Raw genomic sequence first — 22,643 nt, 5'->3', positions numbered from 1 at the left:
TGAATAGTAAAGGACACATGCAAACCTGACAGAGAAACTATTTAGTAGACAAGGAAGACCTTTTTAATGCTTAATGTTACTATTTAAAATTCAAAACTAAAATCAGTGGCCTAACCAAAAGATTTCTAGGAACTGGGAAAGCAGGCTGAAATATAGCACAGAAAGACTCAAGTCCACTCTATACATTCATACAGTACCTGGGAGCTGAATCTGTGAACATCATCAGAGGCACTGACTAGATCAATGGAAGACATGGAGGAAGAGCGACTATAGGGCTACCAGAGACAGACAAAGAAAAAACCAAGTAATCAGAACAAAGGCACAACAGAGCATTCAGTACCAACTTCCAAACACAAGATAAAGGGAAAAGAAAACAAAGCACTATATGAAACAAGCACAGCAGCAACTGCTGACTTCATGCACCTATTATGTATTATGTTCCAAAATCATTCCAAAAAAGAATGCAGTGCTTCCACTAATACAAAGAAATACCATTTAATCCCAAAGAAGAGAGAGATTTAGTATAACTGGATATACTTCTGGTTAACTATTTTGGATTAGCCACTCCTAATTTGCCCACCCCCCACTTTCCCCTTAAATAAAAATGAAAGAACTTTATTTTCAGAACAAGATTTCTAACTGTTTTGGAGGATGTATATGGAATACAATATATAAAATCAAAAACAATCTCATTACTTAAATTCATGAAAAAGGGAGAAAACTTATACTACAAGATATTTCTGGCTGGGCATGGTGGCTCACGCCTGTAATCCCAGCACTTTGGGAGGCCGAGGTGGGCGGATCACAAGGTCAGGAGATCAAGACCATCCTGGCCAACGTGGTGAAACCCTGACTCTACTAAAAATACAAAAATTAGCTGGGTATGGTGGCGCATGCCTGTAATCCCAGCTACTAGGGAGGCTGAGGCACGAGAATCTCTTGAGCCCAGGAGGCAGAGACGGTAGTGAGCCGAGATAGCGCCACTGCACTCCAGTCTGGCGACAGAGCGAGACTCCATCTCAAATAAAATATATTTCCACCAACAGTGAAGAACAATACAAGGTGTACTTTTAGTAAACTCTGACATTAGCTTACCTTTTGGACAAATCTATGTGTCCCCACAGAAGAAAAGGCATCTCCAGATGGCAAGGATGTAGGCCAATGTAATCTCACCTTTTCACTCTGTGACTAAAAAAACATATGTTAAGATGGGAAGGTTTTAAAGTGTATTTTGCAATTGAAGAATGGATAATATAACCTGGAACTACCAACATTCGATTAGTGAACGCCTTAGTGCTTATAACCATTAGAATTATGAAACTACTTCACAGACATGGCAAATCCTGATACTTGCCTCAGATATCCCAACCTCTTCTTTCTAACTCCGCAGATACTATGTCAGGCAAGGGATAAGTTCTTTGATTTTGCTCCTAGTCAGACTCCCTGCTACCTGCATAGCATTATTTATTATAGGTCAATCTTAACACTGCTGCCAATTCTCTCCTATCCAAACCCTGGCCAAATCATTCCAATGACTCTACCTTATAAGGCCCCTGGAGGGCTGACCCATAGGTTTATATATAAATTGAAAATAATATCACTGTTTGCTTCAGTCATGTTCCTAAGAACATAGGTATATCACTTTGCTTCCTCTCCATGAAGGTATTCTGCCCTTCATCTTATCATCTTACTCCTGTTAAGATGCCACTTGACCTCCTTCTTCCTCTTCAGTTTGCCTTGGTTGTTCTCATTTATTTCAACCAACTGCTAAGATCTTATTTCTCATGCACCAGTTTACTGCATGTATCTTTCCTTCCCTATGTTTGCCAATAACGTAAACTCAAAAATGTGTGATATGTTACCTGGAGAATATCTATTTAATGGCTGTGTTGTTCAGAGATCTGTGCAATATATACTGAGTATGAAGAGGGAAATGATCTAAATCTATGGAACTGATTTTATGGATTTCTGAAGCTCTCACTACTCTACAGAATATTACCACACTGTATCTTTGTCATATCAACATGCCTGGCTATTAGGCAACAAAAACAACGCACTGTTCAATGACTATTTTGCACAGCATCTAAAACAGTGTCAAGAATAGAATGAAGTTGATTGGATGGCCCCATGAATATTTCTTTTTCTAAAGCTTACAGAAGGGTTCATCAATTCTCTCAAACCCAACTCAATTACCGCACTGATACTCAGTAGAGTAGCATTTTAGAGAGAAGAGATGTTTTGAATCATCTTGTCTACTTTGTTGCACAGATTAGAAAACCAAGGCCCAGAGAATTCAGTGATAAGTTCATAGCTACAAAGTTAGTTAGAGGTAAAACTAAGAGTAAGACTGATGTCTTGACCCGTTGACTACTTTTTCCCAAAACAGCACATCCTAGACAAAAAACGAAGGGAAACAAATAAATAATGCTGCTTCGGGTAGTACTTTAGGTTTCCAAAAGTAGAGCCCATTTAGGAACTGAAAGTTCCCACTCTTCTTGAGTGGTACATAGTATCTTTTGGGTATTAAAAAAAAATGAGCAATAAGCTTTACAAATTAAAGTGACATGAACTTTTTATCAGTAAGTTTTTAAAAATAATGAAAGATACACATGAGAAGCAGTTACTACTGTAGGTGATTTACCCTTAGCTAGGTAGACCAATAAGAGCATAGTAGCCATGTACTGCCTTAGCAAGGACAGGAAATGAACAAGCTAACTTTTCCATGCAAATTCATTTGTACTATAAAACTGACACATACATGATTATTTGGCAAGATACTCTGCAGCCACAGTTTATTAATACTTTCCCCCCCAAAAAGGTTAAGTTTCCACTATAACGAGCATAGCTTAAACAAAGGGAGGAAATAACAAAATTCATCCTTAAGTACCATCTAGTGGTAACATACAGTAACTGTATTGTTGCCAAATTAAAGAAGACAAAGTATCAAGTTAATCTTGAAGCTAGAGTTAATGGGTTTAAGAAATACTTTTCTTTAATTTCCACAGCAGCTAGGTGTAACTACTGTAAATTCAATAATGATGACAAAACACGGAACAAAGTAAAAGTGAGAAGGAAACTGAAGGTGAAGTAGTGAAGGCAATAAAGGGGTTAATAAAAACAATGATACTAATATAGATGAAAAAACCTTAAGTTTTTGGTTATCTTCCTTTTCATATCATACTTGGTGAAGAAAAATTCAAAGAAGCTTTTTACTTAAATATATGCTTTATATTAAAAGAATGGTTTAAGTTGGACACTTAAAAGGAAAAAAGCAAAAAGAACATTTCTATTTAAGTTCATGTTAATTATGCATGATACCTTTTAACAATTATTGGTTTCCTTTCTACTGCTTGGAAATTCACATATAAAGGAACTGACTTATAACGATTATTTTACTGCCGGTACCATGGCTCACGCCTGTAATCAATCCCAGCACTTCCGGAGGCTGAGGTGGGTGGATCATGAGGTCTGGAGTTCGAGACCAGCCTGGCCAATATGGTAAAACACCACCTCTACTAAAAATACAAAAAAAATTTAGTCAGGCTTGGTGGCGTGCACCTGTAGTCCCAGCTACTCGGGAGGCTGAGGCAGAAGAATCGCTTGAACCCAGGAGATGGAAGTTGCAGTAAGCTGAGATCGCGCCACTGCACTCTAGCCTGGGTGACAGAGCGAGACTCCGTCTCAAAAAAAATATATATATATATTTTACATTTGTGACTCAATATATTCACAGTTAAGTTTGTCGGTTACTAAGTTCACAATGTTCAAATTCTATTTACATGAAATAATATACATCAAGGAATGCCTATAGTGTTAAAATAAATCTCAGCTTAGAATTTTCAATAATAGATATACCTGTTCTTCTATTTTATCTTGTCTGTCAAGAGCAGCTTCAACAGCATCAAAGAACTCTTCTTCATTAATCAGACTGTTAGGGCCTTCCTATTCCAACACATGGGGAAAAAAGTAGTTTATTTAAAGAAACGGAAAACTCTGATAACTCTGGTACTAACTTGAGGTTGAAAATTGACCTAATAAACATTTATAGAACACATATTTACAAACCAGTCAGTAACTAGATCATATGTATGCTCTGTGTAAAATCACAAGTGTTATAATTAATTCGCTTAGTACTCATATATTTACTTACTGTATATTGACCAATATTATGTTGGGATAATAGTCTAGAGCAGGGATTGGCAAAAACTGTGGCCCACGGGCCAGATCCAGTCTGCCGCTTACTTTTGTATAGCCTGCGAGCTAAGAATTTCATTTTTAAATGGCTGGAAAAAATAAAAGTAATAATATGACATGTGGGGATTACTTGAAATTAAAAGTTTGGTGTCCCTAAAGTTTTATTGGAAAACAGTGATGCTCATTCAACTATATATTATCTAGGGCTTCTTTAGTAGCATAGTTGAGACTTATGACAGAGACAACAGAGATATAAAATTGCAATGAGGTAAGTCAAAATGTGCACAAGAACTACAGCTAATAAGTATGGCTAGGCATCCAGAGGTGGATCTTCCTAAGCAGGGGTAATTGTTTCATGAGGAAATATAAGTTGAGTTGATGCCTGATAGTCTGGCTAGATGGCAGAAGAATGGCCATCAATCACTTGGGGAACTGTGTGGGAGATCTCTTACAATGAAAATTCCCAGGCCTCCATGCCCAGAAATTATTTCTCAGTAGGTCTTCAGTGGAGCCTTGGAATATACATGTTTAATAATTCCCCCAAGTGATATCCACGCAAGTGGAACCTCAGCAGCTCCAGATGATAAACATAAGAAAAATGTTAAAATAAAAATAAGAAAATGTAAACAATCAACATATGTTCCTGCTGTGATGAACCAAGTAAGTGGACAGTAAGTGGAACAACAGCTTTGTATTATGATAAAAGTAGAGGCTAAAAGGTAGGCTTGGGTTTAGAATTTCTTAAATGTTAAAATATATAAAATAAGACACATGAACAATTGGTGAAATCTTCCCAGTTAAACTCATAACGCCAAGTCATCATTAGTCCATTAAAAAATATCTAGCAACATCATCCTAACCCCACCATAACCTGGAACCATACTGGAAAGGTGGGAGGTATGGGGTAACGTTCTTGTCATTTGGCATATAAGAAATATTGACTTAATGGAGTTCTTCTTTTAGGGTTATGAGGACTCAGTTCTCTACAACCTACTTCATAAAAAACAAAAACAAACAAAAAAAATCCACCACCACCAGAACAAAAACACCTTTCTATTCAGATACAACAAACATACAGAACAGTGTATATCTCAGTGAAGTATCATTCAGTGAATATAACCATCTAATGACCATCTGGGACAAGAGGGTCATGAAAAAAATAGTAACAACACTTTAGAGGCCTTCCTCCTGCAGGATTCTGTTTATAAAGTCAAAACATTTCAAAGACAGTAAAACGACAGCAGGATAACTTTGCTCTCTGTTGATCAGAGAAAACACAAAATATCCAAACTCAAGTATATTTTCTAATGATTTTAAAAACTATTTAACCACATCTACATTTAAAAAATATTACCATTCATTCACTCTACAGTGATTTAGTACACGTGGATTTCTAGTGCTTAAACAATCATGTCAGAGCCTCAAGAGTCTAATTGAAAACTAAAGCATTTTAAAATTCTGGCCAGGTGTGGTGGCTCATGCATGTAATCCCAGCACTTGAGGAGATCGAGGAGGGCAGATCACATGAGGCCAGGAGCTCTAGACCAGACTGGCCAACATGAAGAAAACCTGTCTGTATTAAAAATACAAAAATTAGCTGGGTGTGGTGGTGCACGTCTATAAACCTAGCTACCTGGGAGGATGAGGCATAATAATTGCTTGAACCTGGTAGGCGGAAGTTGTAGAGGTTGCAGTGAGCCAAGATCGCACCACTGCACTCCAGTCTGGGCGACAGAGCGAGTCTCTGCCTCAAAAATAAATAAATAAATAAATAAATAAATAAAAATAAAAATTGTATTTTGCCAAATGAAATGGTTTTTCCTTTAATGGCAAACCTTTGGGAGAAGAACTAAAGTAATTGGCATAAAATTTTCTTTATTAAAAGGGACTTAAAAAAACTCCTTTTATCTCATCATGCTTACTAAGGGCAGGAGCTACTTATCTGCCCTTTAGCACAGCATTTCTTAAGTTAACAACTCTCCTTGACGAGTTCTCTGACTATAAAGATCAACAAGAATTTGTTCACATCCTGAGACAATAGGTTTTAATCAAGAAAATGACATTTTCAGATTTGCAGTTTAGAAAAGTCATTCTCCCTGCAGTAGAAAGAATGGATTGAAGGTAACAATTGTGACTGGGCGCTTGGACACTTTTTGTATAATAGAGATGAGAGTTGAAGGTGGCCTAAATTAGAGCCAAAGCAGGAGGAATAGAGAGGCAATGACAAATTAGATATAGTAATCCCCCCGTATCAGTGGTTGGGGGGCTCCTTTGTAGGTTTCCCCTTCTCTGCCTGTCCTTTAAATGTTGGTGTTCCTCAGGGTTCCATACTTGCTCTAAACACAGTATTCTTACTTATATACAATGCTTCAGTCATCCTTTGATGACTCTTAAATTCACAGCCAGACCACCTCTCTTCTAAGGGTTAGATCTTTGTATCTAACATAGAAGACTTCCTTATTTGACTCACCTCTTCTCTGATCTCCACACCTATCTGCAGAAACCTGGGCCTAATCTTGGATTCCTTCCTTTTCCCTCATTCAATCATCACACCCTTCAATTCTACTTTCCAAATACAATAGTCTCCCCTCTCTGTGGTTTTGTTTTCTGTGGTTTATATACAATAAGATACTTTGAGAGAGAAAGAGACTACATTCATGTAACTTTTTACTATAATACAGTATTATAATTCTATTTTGTTATTGTTAAAATAAAAATTAAACTTTATCACAGGTACACACGTATAGGAAAAAATATAGTACATATAGGAAAAAACATAGTGTATACAGGATTCAGTACTATCTGCAGTTACTGGGGGGGTCTTGTAATGTATCCCCCCAACCACTGATACCGGGGGATTACTATATCTAATTTGTCATTGCCTCTCTATTTCTCCTGCTTTGGCTCTAATTTAGGCCACCTTCAACTCTCATCTCTGTTATACAGAAAGTGTCCAAGTGCCCAGTCGCAATTGTTACCTTCAATCCATTCTTTCTACTGCAGGGAGAATGACTTTTCTAAACTGCAAATCTGAAAATGTCATTTTCTTGATTAAAACCTATTATCTCAGGATCTGAACTAATTCTTGGTAATCTTTACAGTCAGTCTCTTAACCATTCTTTCCTCTCAATTTGTGGAGGCTCTACCTTCCAAAGAGAACTACTTTCAGTTGCCTGAGGAAAAATACTCTTTGGCTTCTGACTTCTGGAAAACACTCTCTACTCAATTTACTCATTCTTAAGGTTTCTGCTAAGAGGTTCTTTTCTCTGGAAAGACATCTCTGATTCAACACCTTCCCTGCTTTAAGTGTTTCATGACATGCGTTATGATAATTGTCTATTAGTCTTTGTTCCCATTATGCATTCAGGTAGGGCCCTTAGGCAGGATCCTTATAAGCCTTGTTTCTTGTTGTATTCTCCAAGCCTAGTGCAGTACCCTATATTATGGTAAGTCGTTTTTTTTTTTTTTTTTTTTTTTTTTTTTTTAGATGGAGTCTGTCCATCGCCCAGACTGGAGTGCAGGAGTAAGGTCTTGGCTCACTGCAGCTTAACCAACAGGATCAAGCAATTCCCCTGCTTCAAACTTCCGAGTAGCTGGGACTACAGGTGCACACCACCATGCCCGCCTAATTTTTGTATTTTTAGTAGAGATGGGGTTTCACCATGTTGGCCAGGCTGGTCTTGAACTCCTGACCCCAGGTGGTCTCCCCACCTCGGCCTTCCAAAGTGCTGGGATTACAGATGTGAGCTACCGCGCCCAGTCACATTATGGTAAGTCTTACAGAATAAATTCAAGATTATAAGTAATTTCTGAGGCTACAGAAGTCAGAAACACTTAAATCTTTTTTTATAATTAGAACATCATGAATGTCTGATTATAACCAAAAAGAGTCATAGTTTGAAATAAGTGTCTAAAACCCATACGACTATAACACCAATAACAAGAAAAGATAGATGATTCAAAACTCCAAAAGGAAGAAGGGGAAGTGTAAAAACAGTTCCCAGTTTACATAAGAATTGTAAATTTAACTTAGTGAGAAAAAAATAAAGTACCCTTAACCAGTTTCTTCACTAAGAAAGAGTAAAGTGCATTTCAAATAGGTGAATAAAGGATGTTTATTCAACAAATGCTAGTGGAATAAAATAGGTTTCTACATTGTACCATTATTTTAAAAACTCCAGATGTATTAATATATGTAGAAGAGACCACTGGAAAATAAAAAATGAGAAAATATAAATAACGATTTGAAGTAGAAAATGCCCTTCTAAGCATGATACCAAATGTGGAGAAAAGTGGATCAAAGGACTGAGGAGTTAATTACACGAAGGTTTAAAACTTTTATATGGCAAAATCTACCAAACTTTTTAAGTTATGAAAGAAAAAAATAAAATTAAAAAAAGGCAAATTCTATACATCTTCTAAATCAATAGGAAAAACCCCCCAAAAACCACTAAAGGACATGGACAAGTTATTCATTAAAAAAGAAATGTGGCAGCCATAAAAAAGAATGAAATCATATCCTCTGGAGCAACATGGATGGAGCTGGAGGCCATTATCCAAAGTGAACTTCTCACAGGCCAGGTCTCACTAACAACTGTTTCAGTACTGACTGAGTGTTTTAAGTTAAATATTAAAAGCCAGTGCCCTTATACAAAGGCTGGCATGTAACAAAAGTCCATCACGAGTTTTGCCTAGGCCTTTCCTGGGCCTTAAAGCGTGACAAAATAATGAAGGAATTCTTAATAGGACCCACTTAGGATTAAACAAGTTTTACCGTGGGTCTGAAGAAACTCCCCAGTCCTCCACAAACAAGTTTATTAGCGGTCTGAAAGAACTCCTCAAACCTATATGATTTAGTAGGAGATATGATAAAGGTAATCACCCTAGCACTTTTCCAAGGCTCCAAAGGAAGGTCTTCAGGACTCAGACCTTAGTTATAGGTTAAAAGAAGTTAATAACTTAGGTCTTTAGATGAATGCACACTTACAGGTAGACATATAGCTTAGAAGGTATATAAGCTCTGGAAAACTTTGTAATTTGGAGTTGGTCTGCTGATGATGTACAGGCCTTCTCCCTGTAACCAGTTACAGAAATAACTCTCTTCCTCTCTAGTTCATCTGTATCTTGTTATTGGGCCGCAGAAATAGCAACCCGACCCTCAGTTTGGTCCCGGAACAAATTAACTCAGAAACAGAAAATCAAATACTGCATGTTCTCATTTATGAATGGGAGCTAAATAATAGGTACACACAGACATAAAGATGGAAACGACAGACACCAGGGACTCTAAAAGAAGGAAGGGTGGGAGGGAGGGGTGAGAGTTTAAAAATTAGCTATTTGGTATAATGTTCACTATTTGGGTAATGGGCACACTAGAAGCCCAATCTCTACCAGTACGCAATATACTCATGTAACAAACATCTGTGTGTACTTCCAATGTAAAATAAAATTAAAAAATAAAAAAAAGAATGTCTGATAAACATAAGTTTTAAAATGCTCAATCACATACATAAAGCAATTTTTTGGCTTTGAAACTAGTAAATGCATGTACCTAGCACAAGGCCCCTCTTCCCTCCACCCCGTCTTCTCCCCCTGGGGAAAAAAAAAAAAAAACAAACCTGTATTGATCGAAGCAGAGATAAATATGTATACAAATTATACTTACATACTACTGGTAGATGATAAACTGTACAAGTATTGTTAAATTTAAAACATGGGCTTTATTGGCTTATTTGTATAATCTTCCTATAATGAATATACATTTTATTTATAATATTAAAAAATAAGGTACTTTAAAAAGTTGGTATTTCTTCCAAAATAATAATCCTAAAATAGCAAAATAATTTGTTTAGTTTCAGAATAAAAATAATCATTATAATACCTCATATTAAAACCTCAGAGGATAGCTAATTATGTAATTTTAATACATTTTAGAAGGGATAAATTGAGAACAATTAAAAAATATTGCAATTTAAGTCTCATCAGAATGTACTATCACAGTTGGAAATTGATTCCAATATAAAAAAATTCAGCAACAGCAGAGCAGCTGTTTAGTTTTCCTTTCTAGAGCAAAAGTAGCAAGAAATTTTTCTTCTGTTTTCATAAATATAACTACAACTACTTTATTCTTCTATTCCACCTCAATGATACTCCTTGATATCCCATTTTTAACTGCTCATTTCAGAAATAGCAACACTTTTTTTTTTTGAGATGGAGTCTCGCTCTGTTGCCCAGGCTGGAGTACAGCGGCACAATCTCGGCTCACTGCAACCTCTGTCTCCTGGGTTTAAGTGATTCTCCTGCCTCAGCCTCCAGAGTAGCTGGGACGACAGTCACTTGCCACCACGCCTGGCTAATTTTTGTATTTTTTTAGTAGGGATGGAGTTTCACCATATTGGCCAGGCTGGTCTTGAGCTCTTGATCTTGTGATCCCCTAGCCCCGGCCTCCCAAAGTGCTGGGACTACAGGCGTGACCCACCCGTGCTGGCCAACACTTTTTTTTTTAAGAGACAAAGTCTTGCTCTGTCACCCAGCCTGGAGTGGAGTGGTGCAATCACAGCTCACTGCAGTCTTGGGCTCCTCAGTAGCTGGGACTACAGGCATGTGCCACTACACCCAGATAAGTTTTATATTTTATTTTGTAGAGATGAGGTCTTGCTATGCTGTCCAGGTTGGTCTTGAACTCCTGGCCTCAAGCAATCCTCCTGCCTTGGCCTCTCAAAGTGCTGGGATTACAGACGTGAGCCAGTGCACCTAGTCTCAACGTTGTTTAATGGCAATTACCAAATATATTTCTTACAAATTTTTTTCTCTTAATATAGAAAGATAGCTTATAAGATTTTAACATATGTGTGTATATACATGGAGAAGGAGAATTTATTATCTGCTTAACAAATAAACACAAGGAGAAAAAAGCTGGCATCAGATATTTTCAAACAAAGACAATAAGAACAGTTTATGTTCAGCTATGGATAAGATCTCACAGTATAGTACAGACTAAAATCTTTTGTCTGCAAAGCACTCAGAGTTTTCCTTTATAGTTTCCTTTTATGTTAAAAAAAAAAGTAGATAACATTAAAAATGATCTTTACAGGGAGATACAAATTTGTCTTATGAAGTGAACAGACCTAATACTAAGCCTTTTAAAGCCTAAACTTTGTAGGCAATAAGAAATATATATTTGAGTATGCCTGGCATTTATATATCACGAAATATACACTGAATTAACATAAACACTGAGAGAAAAATTATATATTTAGAATAAAGTTACAAAACTATTACTAAAAATTCACTTTTGTGATAGACATGACCTATGTGTTTCTCTAAGATCAAAATATAAATTCATACTTCATAATCTGGTCCTCCAAAGTGGGATTTTTTCTTAAGTTCTGTCATTGCATTTTTATATGCTTCCTCTGTTCTTCTTTTCTTCTCAGTTTCCTATTAAAAAGAAGTGAAAATTTGTAATTTGAGGCAGGCATTTTAATTACAATGAAGTCTTTTAGGTGGAATTCCTCTATATTTCACTGAAATTTTATAATTTGACACAAAAAAATTACACTCCTGTGAAAAATAAAGAGTATTATTCTGCCCAAGAAAACATTTTTCTCTAGGCTATAAATCACTTACAACCTACTATGTATGTATGGATGGATGTATGTATTTTTTGAGATGGAGTCTCACTTTGTCACCCAGGCTGGAGTGCAATGGCATGGTCTCGGCCCACTGCAACCTCTGCCTCCTGGGTTCAAGCATCTCTCGTGCCTCAGCCTCCCAAGTAGCTGGGATTACAGGCGCGTGCCACCACACCCAGGTAACTTTGCTATTTTTAGTGGAGATGGGGTTTCACTATGTTTGCCAGGCTTTTCTCGAACTCCTGACCTCATGATCCACCCTTCTCAGCCTCCCAAAGTGCTGGGATTACAGGTGTGAGCCACTGCACCTGGCCACAACCTACAATTTAAATCATCACTAAGATCATCTTAAAAGTAGATTATGTGTTTAAATGGTTAAGTCACTGCATGTATACTTAAGGGAAAAAAAAAACAAAAACGCAGGTAAATTAGCATCAGAAATACCTATTATACATTCTTATATTTCCCCTTCCCACCAACCCCAGTAAGAGATACATTTATTTTGGTATGAAGAAAAACAGCAAGTAATACCAGAAAAGAACTCAGTAGGTGGGATCAATGAATTCTAAAAAGATATTCTAAGAAAGAAAACCTTCTTATACTTTCTCACTGCTGCTTAAGACTGTATTTTGGAGTTGAAAAATACTTCAGGTCTATTTTAACACTCTCCTTTTAATGATAGGGTCTATAGCTCTAAAAGGTTAAAAGACCCAAGGTCAACACTTAAAATAACAAAGGCTGGTCCCATATAAAACTTATTTCCACAACAATGGAGTTCACTGGGTCAAAACTGATACTGGAGTCCATTATGTTTGTAAATAATCTAATGCTTTTATTCCCTCAAGTACAGTCATATGGCTTTTTTCTTTTCTTTCTTTCTTTCTTTTTTTTTTAACCTTGCCCAAATTCCATTTTCTAAAGGACTGATTTGCTTGGTCCCCCTATTGGCTAATCTAAGCATGACACTTCTGAAAGTGAAAGGGAATGTCAGTAATAATTTTGCTGAATTAAGAACTGCCTTGGTCAAACCAGGATTCATGGACACTCTGGCAATAGGAAATGTCAACAGCTCTTCCTATTTCCCCTTATTCCCAAAAAAACACTACTCTGAAGAGTGTGATCATCAAAAATCATAATAAAACAGATTATGCTTGTGATCTAAAGTAGGCTGATGAAAGCCACATGAATTTATTTTGTCACGTGTTACTTCACCACGGGGATACAGTCTGAGAAATGTGTCACTGACGACTTAATTCTTGTACAGACATCATAGAGTGTACTTATATACACCTAGATGGTATAGCCTACCTACATATCTAGGCTATAAACATTTACAGCATGTGACTGCACTGAATACTGTAGGCAATTTTAACATGATGGTAAGTATTTGTGAATCTAAACAGAAAAGGCACAGGAAAAATATGATATAAAGGATAAAAAACAGTATACTTGTATAGGGCACTTACGAATGGAGCTTGCAGGATTTGAAGTTCCTCTGGGTGAGTCAGTGAGTGAATAGTGAATCAATGTGAAGGCACAGGACATTACTGCACACCACTATAAACTTTTAAACACTGCATACTTAGGCTACACTAAATTTATTTAACAATGTTCCTTCTTCAATAATAACCTTAGCTTACTGTAACTTTTACTTTATGAACTTAATTTTTTAAACTTTTTGAGTCTTTTGTAGTAAGATAACTTAACACATAAACATATTGTACAGCGGCACAAAAATATTTTCTTTCTTTATACTGTATTCTACAAGCATTTTTCTACAATTTAAACTTTTTTGTTATAAACTAAGGGACAACACAAACATTAGCCTAGGCCTACACAGGGTCAAGATCATCAAGAAGTCACTAGGCAAGAGGAATTTTTCAGCTCCATTATCATATTATGGGACCACAGTTGTATATGTGGTCCATCACTGATGGAAATGTCGTTATGCAGTGTATAACTATACTTAATGGCTAAATTAAAGTCTAAACTGAACTCACAAAAAGCACACTACTTCTAAATGCCACATCAGCATTAAAGACAGTGGAAATCAATGAATCGATGGGTTCATTAGACCCAAAGATTTCATTAATTGATTTTTTTGTACTAAAGAAAAAATGGGACTACAGATCCACCAGAATGACTAAGCCAGGTGCAGTGGCATGTGCTTGTAGTCCTGCTCATTCAGGAGGCTGAGGCAGGAGGATCACTCGAGCCCTGGAGTTCAAGGCTGTAGTGTGCTAATGGCTGTGTCTGTGAATAGTCATTGCACTCCAGCCTGGACAACACAGTGAGACCCTGTCTCTCAAAAAAAGAAAGACTCTCCCCAAAATCAAACAACACCAACACCACACACACATACACACAGACACACACACACAATACCAAGTACAGTCAAGAGTGAACATCAACAACACCCATACACCCACACATCCCTAACAATACCAAGTGCTGTCAAGAATTAAAAGTAATTGGAATCCTCACCCATTGCTGGTAGAAATATTAATTTAATCACTTTGGAAAATCATTAGTATTCACTAAAGTTAAGCATATACCCCCATGGATAAATAAGTCTACTCCAAGGTATGAGAAATATACCTAAAGATATGCCCCAAGAACTCTCATAGCAGTTTTATTCATGATAGCCAAAAAATGAAAAAAACCTAAATGTCCACCAACAGGAAAAGAGTTAAGCAAATTGAAGTCATACAATAAAAAGTTATCATATAATAAAATACTGTATAGCAATAAAAAAGAATAAACTACTATTAAATATAACAACATAAATGACTCTCACAGCCAATGTTGAGGGAAAGAGAAGGCCTGACTCAAAAGTATATTGTATGATTCAATTTATATGTTGTCCCAGAACAGGCAAAACTAATCTATAATGACATAGGTTAAAACCATATGATCACCTCTTGGGGTGGTGGTATGATATGGAATAGGAAGGAGCATGAAGTTACCTTCTAGGGTGTTAGAAAAGTTACATATCTTGATCTGACTATGGTTAAAGGGGTGTATACAAACATTAAAAAAATCAAGTAGTATACTTAAGATTGGTACACTTCCTTCTATGTATGTAATACATTTTAAATGAATAAAACAAAAATGCACAGCACAGCAATAATATTAAAGACTTACAGGAAAGTGAAAATGTCTGTAAAATTACACACCTGTAAGTCTAATAACGTAAGCAAATGTATCTTCAATGAACAGGTTATCTCTCCTTAACACTGTTAACCATAATTGCCTAATTTTAGAATTTTTGGTCTTCCTGGACATGACTGGCTAACAATTAAGTACACTTCTTCTGCAGTAGAAAGGATTATTATTATAGGCAACCAATAAAAATCATCACTACAAAATAGTATTTTCAATTAGCTGAAAGAATCCTGGAACTGACATTATAACTCTACATAAGAGTATAATATAGACAATTCTACTATTAAATAGTAGAATTTAATAGTAGCTGTTATTATCACCTATTTAATTGTTCTCATTAGATTTTAAGCCCCTAAAGAGACTATTTCCTGCTCATCACTGTTTTCCCATTCCTAGCCTAGAGTCAAGCACACAGCACCTGAATGAAACAATTTCAGTGAAACCATATTGCTATCATTGTACTTTCTTTCTCAATTCTAAGAATTACCTGAAAGACATATTTGTTGATAAACAACTTTCTCTATTCAAGGACTTTCTAGTCTTTAGTGTGTATATACACACACACACACAAAACATACAAAAGATTAGAAAGTTCTTGAATAGAGTTGATTACCAATAAATACACACATACCCTGCATATATTTTTTATATATATATATATATATGAACACACACATACTGTGTGTACACACATGTGCAAATACACACACACTTACATTCCATGTAAAATGTAACTGGGATCCAGTTATTTCAACCTTGAGAAAAAATTACAGTGGAAAAAGTTAATAAAATTTGACATCAGATAGATTTGTAAGAAGACTATAAAACACAGTAGTGTCCAGATTTTAACCAATACTGCCATATTTTCTGGCTGTTCTTTGGTGAAGAGTGTTGCATGGAGAAGCAATAAAAATAGTTTTTTTCTGCAGATCTTTGGTTTGCTCTGCTCATTGCTACCCAATAAAGAAAGGGAACTGGTAAGATAAACAATGCTGAAAGCAATCAAAAATCTATCTCCCCTTTTCAACATGACAAATAAACTTCAATGCTAAAAAAATCAGGAAGTCGTGTTATATAACGTGCAAAGGTTTAAAAAAATTTATTTTAGGCAATGTGGTTAGAGTATGTGACCAAATAATACAATCTCTTAGTGAAGGAAAAAGAGACTAAAGAGAGAGAAAGTTGCCAAAAAGTTGGAAATAAGCTAGTCTGGAGAAGTTGAATGATACTCTTGAACCATCAGTCTAATGTATTCAGGCATCAGTCTAATGTTTTTCAACACATTGTTTTTTTGTGTGAACAGGGACTCTTCTAATAATTCAATTTGATACACACTGAGTACAGAGTTGAAATCTTCGAAGATATAATAGTCTGGCTCCAGGATGATAATAAATTTTCTATACCTTAAAAGGATGTTTTCATTGCCTGTTTTAAAAGAAGACATATTCCTAATCAAAATGGCTTACTCTCACCTGCACTTGTGCATTCTGAACTGTTCTCTTTTCTTCTAAAACATGGGAACCTTCCTAAACACATACTGCTAACACTGCTTTCCTCACTGTCCTGATCAAATTCAAAGGCCTTCAAACTCTGCAAGCAATATAACTCAGAATGAATACGATTCTGGCTGATGTCTAATCTGGTATCCAGAGCTGATATATAAAAATAGAGAAAAATGCCTCTAACTCTGTTACTTTTCACCTTTTGACAAGCCTCTGGGCCTCAATTCCTTCTTCTATAAAATGATGGCATTGGACTGGAACTTTAAGGTATGTTTCAATTCTAATATTTTACTATGTTTCTAAAGCTGAATTATAAATAGAAGTTTTCCTACTTAACAAATCCACTGAGCCATACTTCACACTAGAAACTAAAGAGTCATACTGTAATATTATCAGTGCTGCAGTTTAAACAAAGGTGGGAAAATGTGAACATAGGGCAAATGCTCAAACAACATAATGTATGTGAAATGATATCACTGACCATGGAAAAAAATACATGAGTATTATTGTAATAAGTAAATGTTTAACTTTGTAAATTGGCATATAAGTTAGTTCGTATGCCTTAAATGCAGTTTCATACATCATACACTTGAAGGTGGGTAATGTTAAATGGCTCAACACTTCTATTCCAAATCATTACTAACATCATCACAAAAACTTTTATAGCAAATCTTTCAAGAAAGCATACTGTATAGTAATTAAACAAGTAACTGGTGAATCTTGTTAGGCAAACGAGTTTAAGATGCCCATAAAGCTTCAGAGTACTAGTATCATCTGCTATTTCTATCAACCCAAGATTTTTCCCTAAGAAGTTAGCTTGGTTTACATATTCAAATAATACATAAAACTTAAAGTGTGATTATTTTTAAAAGAAAAAAAACCTTAGTCTTACCTTATCCAGTCTCTTCTGCCAGCTGTCCTCACGTTTAACCATTAGTTCAATACAATGAGAAAGTGTTGCAAGGATTCCGGCAGTAGTTGCTTTAAAAGTTATCGCTTCCCCTTTAAAGTCTATACCATTAATTCCTTTTGGTGTCACATGTGGAAATACTGAAAATGAAAGTTATTCACTGAAAATATTTCTAATGAAGAAATAATTCATCACAATTTAAGATTAGAAAATGTTTAGAAAATTAGCAAGTCAGAGCAGATTTTGGGATTTTAATTTTCCTCCTGTAGGCCAACATTTAAAAATCTCCTATGCAAGCTCTATGAGCAAAGAAGCTTTGTGGCAGCATATGTACTTTCAAGTCCTTTTTTTTTCTAGATTCTGTTTCCTGAAATTTATTTGCTGTGCTGCACCCAATTAATCAAATGGTAGGAGGAGCAATACTTTAACAATAACATTCTGACAGCTTAGAGTAGGACCTAATTATGGCAAGAACTACCTTATATTTTGAAAAACCTAGAACTTAAAAAATATCTGAAGATAAACTAAAGAACCTAATAAAATAATATACAATTTAAAAATAAACATACAAATTTAAATCAGGACCAATGCACTTACTTAAACGCAATGCCTTTTATGTTTCAATTTTATCATTTTAATTCATGGTTAGTTTTTGAATTAAACAAAAAATCTTAAAACTCAAAGAGGCAAACAAGAAAGTGTAATATTCTATAGTTAATAAATCATTTTGGTAGAATCCTTATAAATGAAATGACACTTTTGACTTTAAAAACTATTAGAGATATGACAGTAAAGGTATAACCCATTAAAGAACAAATTGTCAAACCTCATCAAAATGTAAAATTTCTGCTCTTGAAAATACTCTTAAGAGGATAAAGAGATAAGCCACAAACTGGGAGAAAATCTTGTGTGGCGTATGTTTAATAAAGGACTTCTATCCAGAATTATGAAGCAAACTCAAAGCTCACTAATAATGAACAACGGCCGGACGCGGTGGCTCACGCCTGTAATCCCAGCACTTTGGGAGGCCAAGGTGGGCGGATCACCTGAAGCTGGGAGTTTGAGACCAGCCTGACAAACATGCAGAAACTCCATCTCCACTAAAAATACAAAATTAGCCGGGTGTGGTGGTGTATGCCTGTAATCCCAGCTACTCAAGAGGCTGAAGCAGGAGAATCGCTTGAAACCAGGAGGCGGAGGGTGCAGTGAGCCGAGATCACCCCACTGCACTCCAGCCTGGGCAACAAGAGCGAAACTCCGTCTCAAAAAAAAAATAAAAAAACAAAAAATAATAATAAACACCAACCCCAACATGAGTAAAAAATGTGAACACACACTTCACCGAAGAGAAGATATAAATGGCAAATAAAAACATGAAAAGATGCTTAATATCACTAGATAGTATGGAAATGGAAATTAAAACCACAATGACATATCCCTACACACCTATTAGAATGACTGAAATTTGAAGACTGACCATATTAAGTGCCGATGGGGATGTGGAGGAACTGGAACTCTCATATGTGGTTGGTAAAAAACAGTTCGGCAGTTTCTTTAAAAATTAAACACATATATATCTGCCATACGATTAGAACATTCTACTCCTAGGTATTTACCCAAAATAAATAAAATAAATTTCCATGAAAAGAACTGTATATGAATGCTCATAGCAGTTTTATTTGTAATAGTCAAAACTGTAAGTGACCCAAATATCTACCAGTGAATGACTAGATACACAAACTATGGTATATCTATACAATAAAACACTACTGAGCAATGAGAAGAACTGATTGTGTTGATAGTTTTATGAAAATATCCAAATTTGTCAAATAATACACTTTAAATGGTATGTCAATTATATTTCAATAAAGCTTTTTTAAAGCTTGTATTTTCTTAATAAGAATAGACACGTACATCAACTCACCAGAATTGAGCGTGCAGAAATAAACACTCGCATTTATAGCCTATCAGTTTTTCACAAAGGTGCCAAGACAAGGGAAAAAAAAATTGTCCTTTCAGCAAATGATGTTGGGACAGCTGGACATCCATATGTAAATGTCACCATTATTACATAATGTCAGAATGTGATTTTTACCTACATGTCTTGGAAGCTATTTTCACTTGGATTCCAGCAGTTCTATTGCTTTTTTAAAAATTAATCAATCAGGTAATTATTCTTTGTGAGTTGTTACATAACTTCTGAAAGTATACTTTATCCAGCTGAGGGGAAAAATGTATTACTTACACTTTTCTTTATTGCCGTTGGTATTATGCAAGAAGTCGCCATCAGAACGCGTTGTAGGAAAGTCATCTTCATCATCTTCTACCACTAAATAAAATATATTTAAGGAAATTAGGATGAAAAGAAACAGAAATTAATGTCTATTCTTATGTTCAACTGAGTCATTTTACTCTGGATTCTGATTTTGTGAGTATGAAGTCTTACTCATCTTTGTATTTTCACTGGTAATCAAGGTATGCTCAATAAATATGTGGTGGAATGTCTTTAGATACATTATTTTTAAACCACATTCATTCTCATTTGTGTAAGGGAAGGTTACTGAGTTATGAATTATTTCACCCTGTAGTCTTCCTATATCTTGCTCCCTTACATGGGGCCATTTCAACTCTGTAACAGGACCAGAAGGACTGAGCAGGACTATAAAAGGTACCTTCTATGCAGAAGACACCTTAGCTTGCCTCTGAGAGTTCTTTTTCGTAGATGGAGTCTCACTCTGTCACCCAGGCTGGAGTGCAGTGGCATGGTCTCCGCTCACTGCAACCTCCGCCTCCCAGGTTCAAGCAATTCTCCTGTCTCTGCCTCCCAAGTAGCTAGGACTACAGGTGTGTGCCACCACAGCCGGCCAGTATTTTTGTAGTTTTAGTAGAGAAGGGGTTTCACTATGTTGGCCAGGCTGGCCTCAAACTCCTGAACTCGTGATCTGCCCGCCTTAGCCCCCCGATGTGCTGGGATTATAGGCGTGAGTGACCGCACCCAGCCGAGAGTTCTTAAATATACTATTTCTGGATGTGCAGGGAAAATATAATGACTTGCAGATATCAATTTTCATTCATCCCAGTGTATATCTGTACTCGGACATCCCTTTTAGCTTCTCTAATTGCAGAAAAAACAGAATCTCTTTTGTTCTACTTTAACATACCTCTTTCTTCTACGTGCTATCCCTTCTACTACCTCACATACTTTAATTCTCTGTACGATGCATTCCAATCATAATGCAAATTCCTGCATCTTAGCTCCCAACATTATTTCCTGCTTTTATCAAGCTTTTCATGGCTTCTTCTTCTTCTTGTTTGTGAGACAGTGTCTGGCTCTGTTGCCCAGGCTGGAGTGCAGTGGCATGATCTCAGCTCACTGCAACCTCCACCTCCCGGGTTTAAGCAATCCAGCCTCGCACACCACCAGCCCAGCTAATTTTTGTAGAGACGAGGTTTCACCATGTTGCCCAGGCCGGTTTCGAACTCCTGAGCTTAAGCAATCTGCCCACCTCTGACTCTAAAAATGCTGGGATTACAGGTGTAAGCCGCTGCACCCAGCCTACATGGCTCCTTTATCTATCTTTTGAGGAACTCCCTTTATAAAGAAGGAATCTACATTTTAAACTAATGTCTTACTTACTGCCTTTATCTTTTTACCTCAGGAGCACCATGGCTCTATAAGGAACATCTCATCTATCTTAGCTGTCTTTTTTATGGATGCAGAGTCCAATTTGATACCTTATTTCCCTCCTTCGATTAAATGGTAGGAATCACCATAGAAAATCTTCTGTACTGCCATTTTCTAATTACTGGACTATTTCGTTTTTTAATAATCACTTGAAAATGTTGCCAATCATCTATAACAACTTTTACAAATCATAAACTGCTATTATCTATTAATACCTTGTATTCATTTCTACCTGGCTGTGATCTCAATATTCAATTCTTTTTCTTTTCCACTTCCATCATTCCTATAGACTTCAATATGAGCATACCTTGATTACCAGTGAAAATACAAAGATGAGTAAGATCTGATATGCTCAATAAATATGCTGTGGAATGTCTTTAGATACATTATTTTTAAACCATATTCAGATAAAAAACCATGCTGACCATCAGCTGAAGTTACAATGCGACTATTCCTAAATTAGTCCCCTGGCATAATCCCATAAAGATGACCTTCAAGTACCTTTTGAGATCCTTACTTCCCGGGGCCTTCTCAAATTTCCCTACTTTTTTTGCATCATATCAGTGAAAAATTAAAGCAGTTTGTTACTCACTCTTCAATTCTACCTTCATGCATTCTTTTCTACAGTAGCAGCAGATATTTTGTTTGCTCTAGATTTGACCTATTCTCCCAATTTGAAGGACTTGTTTTCTTGGAAAACTCAAAAGCCTTCTATATAGCATTTGTTTTCCGCTTTCTGCTGTGCTTTCCTTCTGCCTTCAGAAGGCTTGTTTATAATGCTAGCTCATAACTAGAGAGGGTATCCACGTATCAAGGAACTTTTGGTTATCTACCTATTAAGGAACTTTTAAAGAACAAAACCTTAATCTCTCTCTCTCCCCTTAACCCCTGAATATTCTGGTTTAGTTGAGACTACGGTGAAGGGTATGATACAATTATTTCTTTTTTAAAGCTTCCTGAGATGATTACAATATCAGCCAAACTACTATTTATTTTTGCCACCCAAATATTTCTCAGCCACCAGCACATTAAATCTTCCTCTACCCCTTTACTGTAACCCTCCACCCCCAAAACAGATACAGAATAGTTTTTTCAGGCTGGGCGTGGTGGCTCAAGCCTGTAATCCCAGCACTTTGGGAGGCCTAAGTGGGGGGATCACTTGATGTCAGGAGTTTGAGACCAGTCTGGGAAACAGCAAGACCTCATCTCTACAAAACAGCCCAGGAGTTTGAGACTGCAGCTATGAGTGCACCACTGCACTCCAGTCTGGGCGATAGAACAAGACCCTGTCTCAAAGAAAAAACAAAAACAAAAACAAAAGGTTTTTCAAAGGTTAACTACTGCTAAATAAAATCTGTTTTTATGGTTTGCTCCCATCTCTTTCTTGACGCCTATGCTGTATTTGACACTGCTCATGCTTACATGTCAAATTTCTACTTGACAAGACCAAACAGCCTTGATGATTCTCACATCTTGCTAACATGACCCTATATTATGTTCGTTTTAAAAATTAAATTTCCCTTTACTCTTTAGCTGTGGGCAAACTTCAAGTC

At 36.3% G+C, this 22,643-nt stretch overlaps 1 protein-coding gene across 1 annotated transcript in view; it reads right to left on the bottom strand.

Annotated features, from left to right (window-relative positions):
- Positions 1-22,643, bottom strand: part of COL4A3BP (collagen, type IV, alpha 3 (Goodpasture antigen) binding protein) — a 155,336-nt gene that overhangs the window by 37,608 nt on the left and 95,085 nt on the right. The window contains exons 7-12 of the mRNA XM_011996488.1: positions 19,651-19,734; positions 17,388-17,545; positions 11,542-11,634; positions 3,856-3,942; positions 1,096-1,188; positions 198-275 (exon numbers count right to left, since the gene is read on the bottom strand). Coding sequence (XP_011851878.1) covers positions 198-275; positions 1,096-1,188; positions 3,856-3,942; positions 11,542-11,634; positions 17,388-17,545; positions 19,651-19,734 — 593 coding nt within the window. The remainder of the gene's footprint in view (positions 1-197; positions 276-1,095; positions 1,189-3,855; positions 3,943-11,541; positions 11,635-17,387; positions 17,546-19,650; positions 19,735-22,643) is intronic.

Source organism: Mandrillus leucophaeus, unplaced genomic scaffold, assembly GCF_000951045.1.
Source record: "Mandrillus leucophaeus isolate KB7577 unplaced genomic scaffold, Mleu.le_1.0 Scaffold114, whole genome shotgun sequence".
NCBI lineage: Eukaryota > Metazoa > Chordata > Mammalia > Primates > Cercopithecidae > Mandrillus > Mandrillus leucophaeus.
Note: the sequence above shows the minus strand (reverse complement) of the source record. Positions and strands in the feature narration are given on the sequence as shown.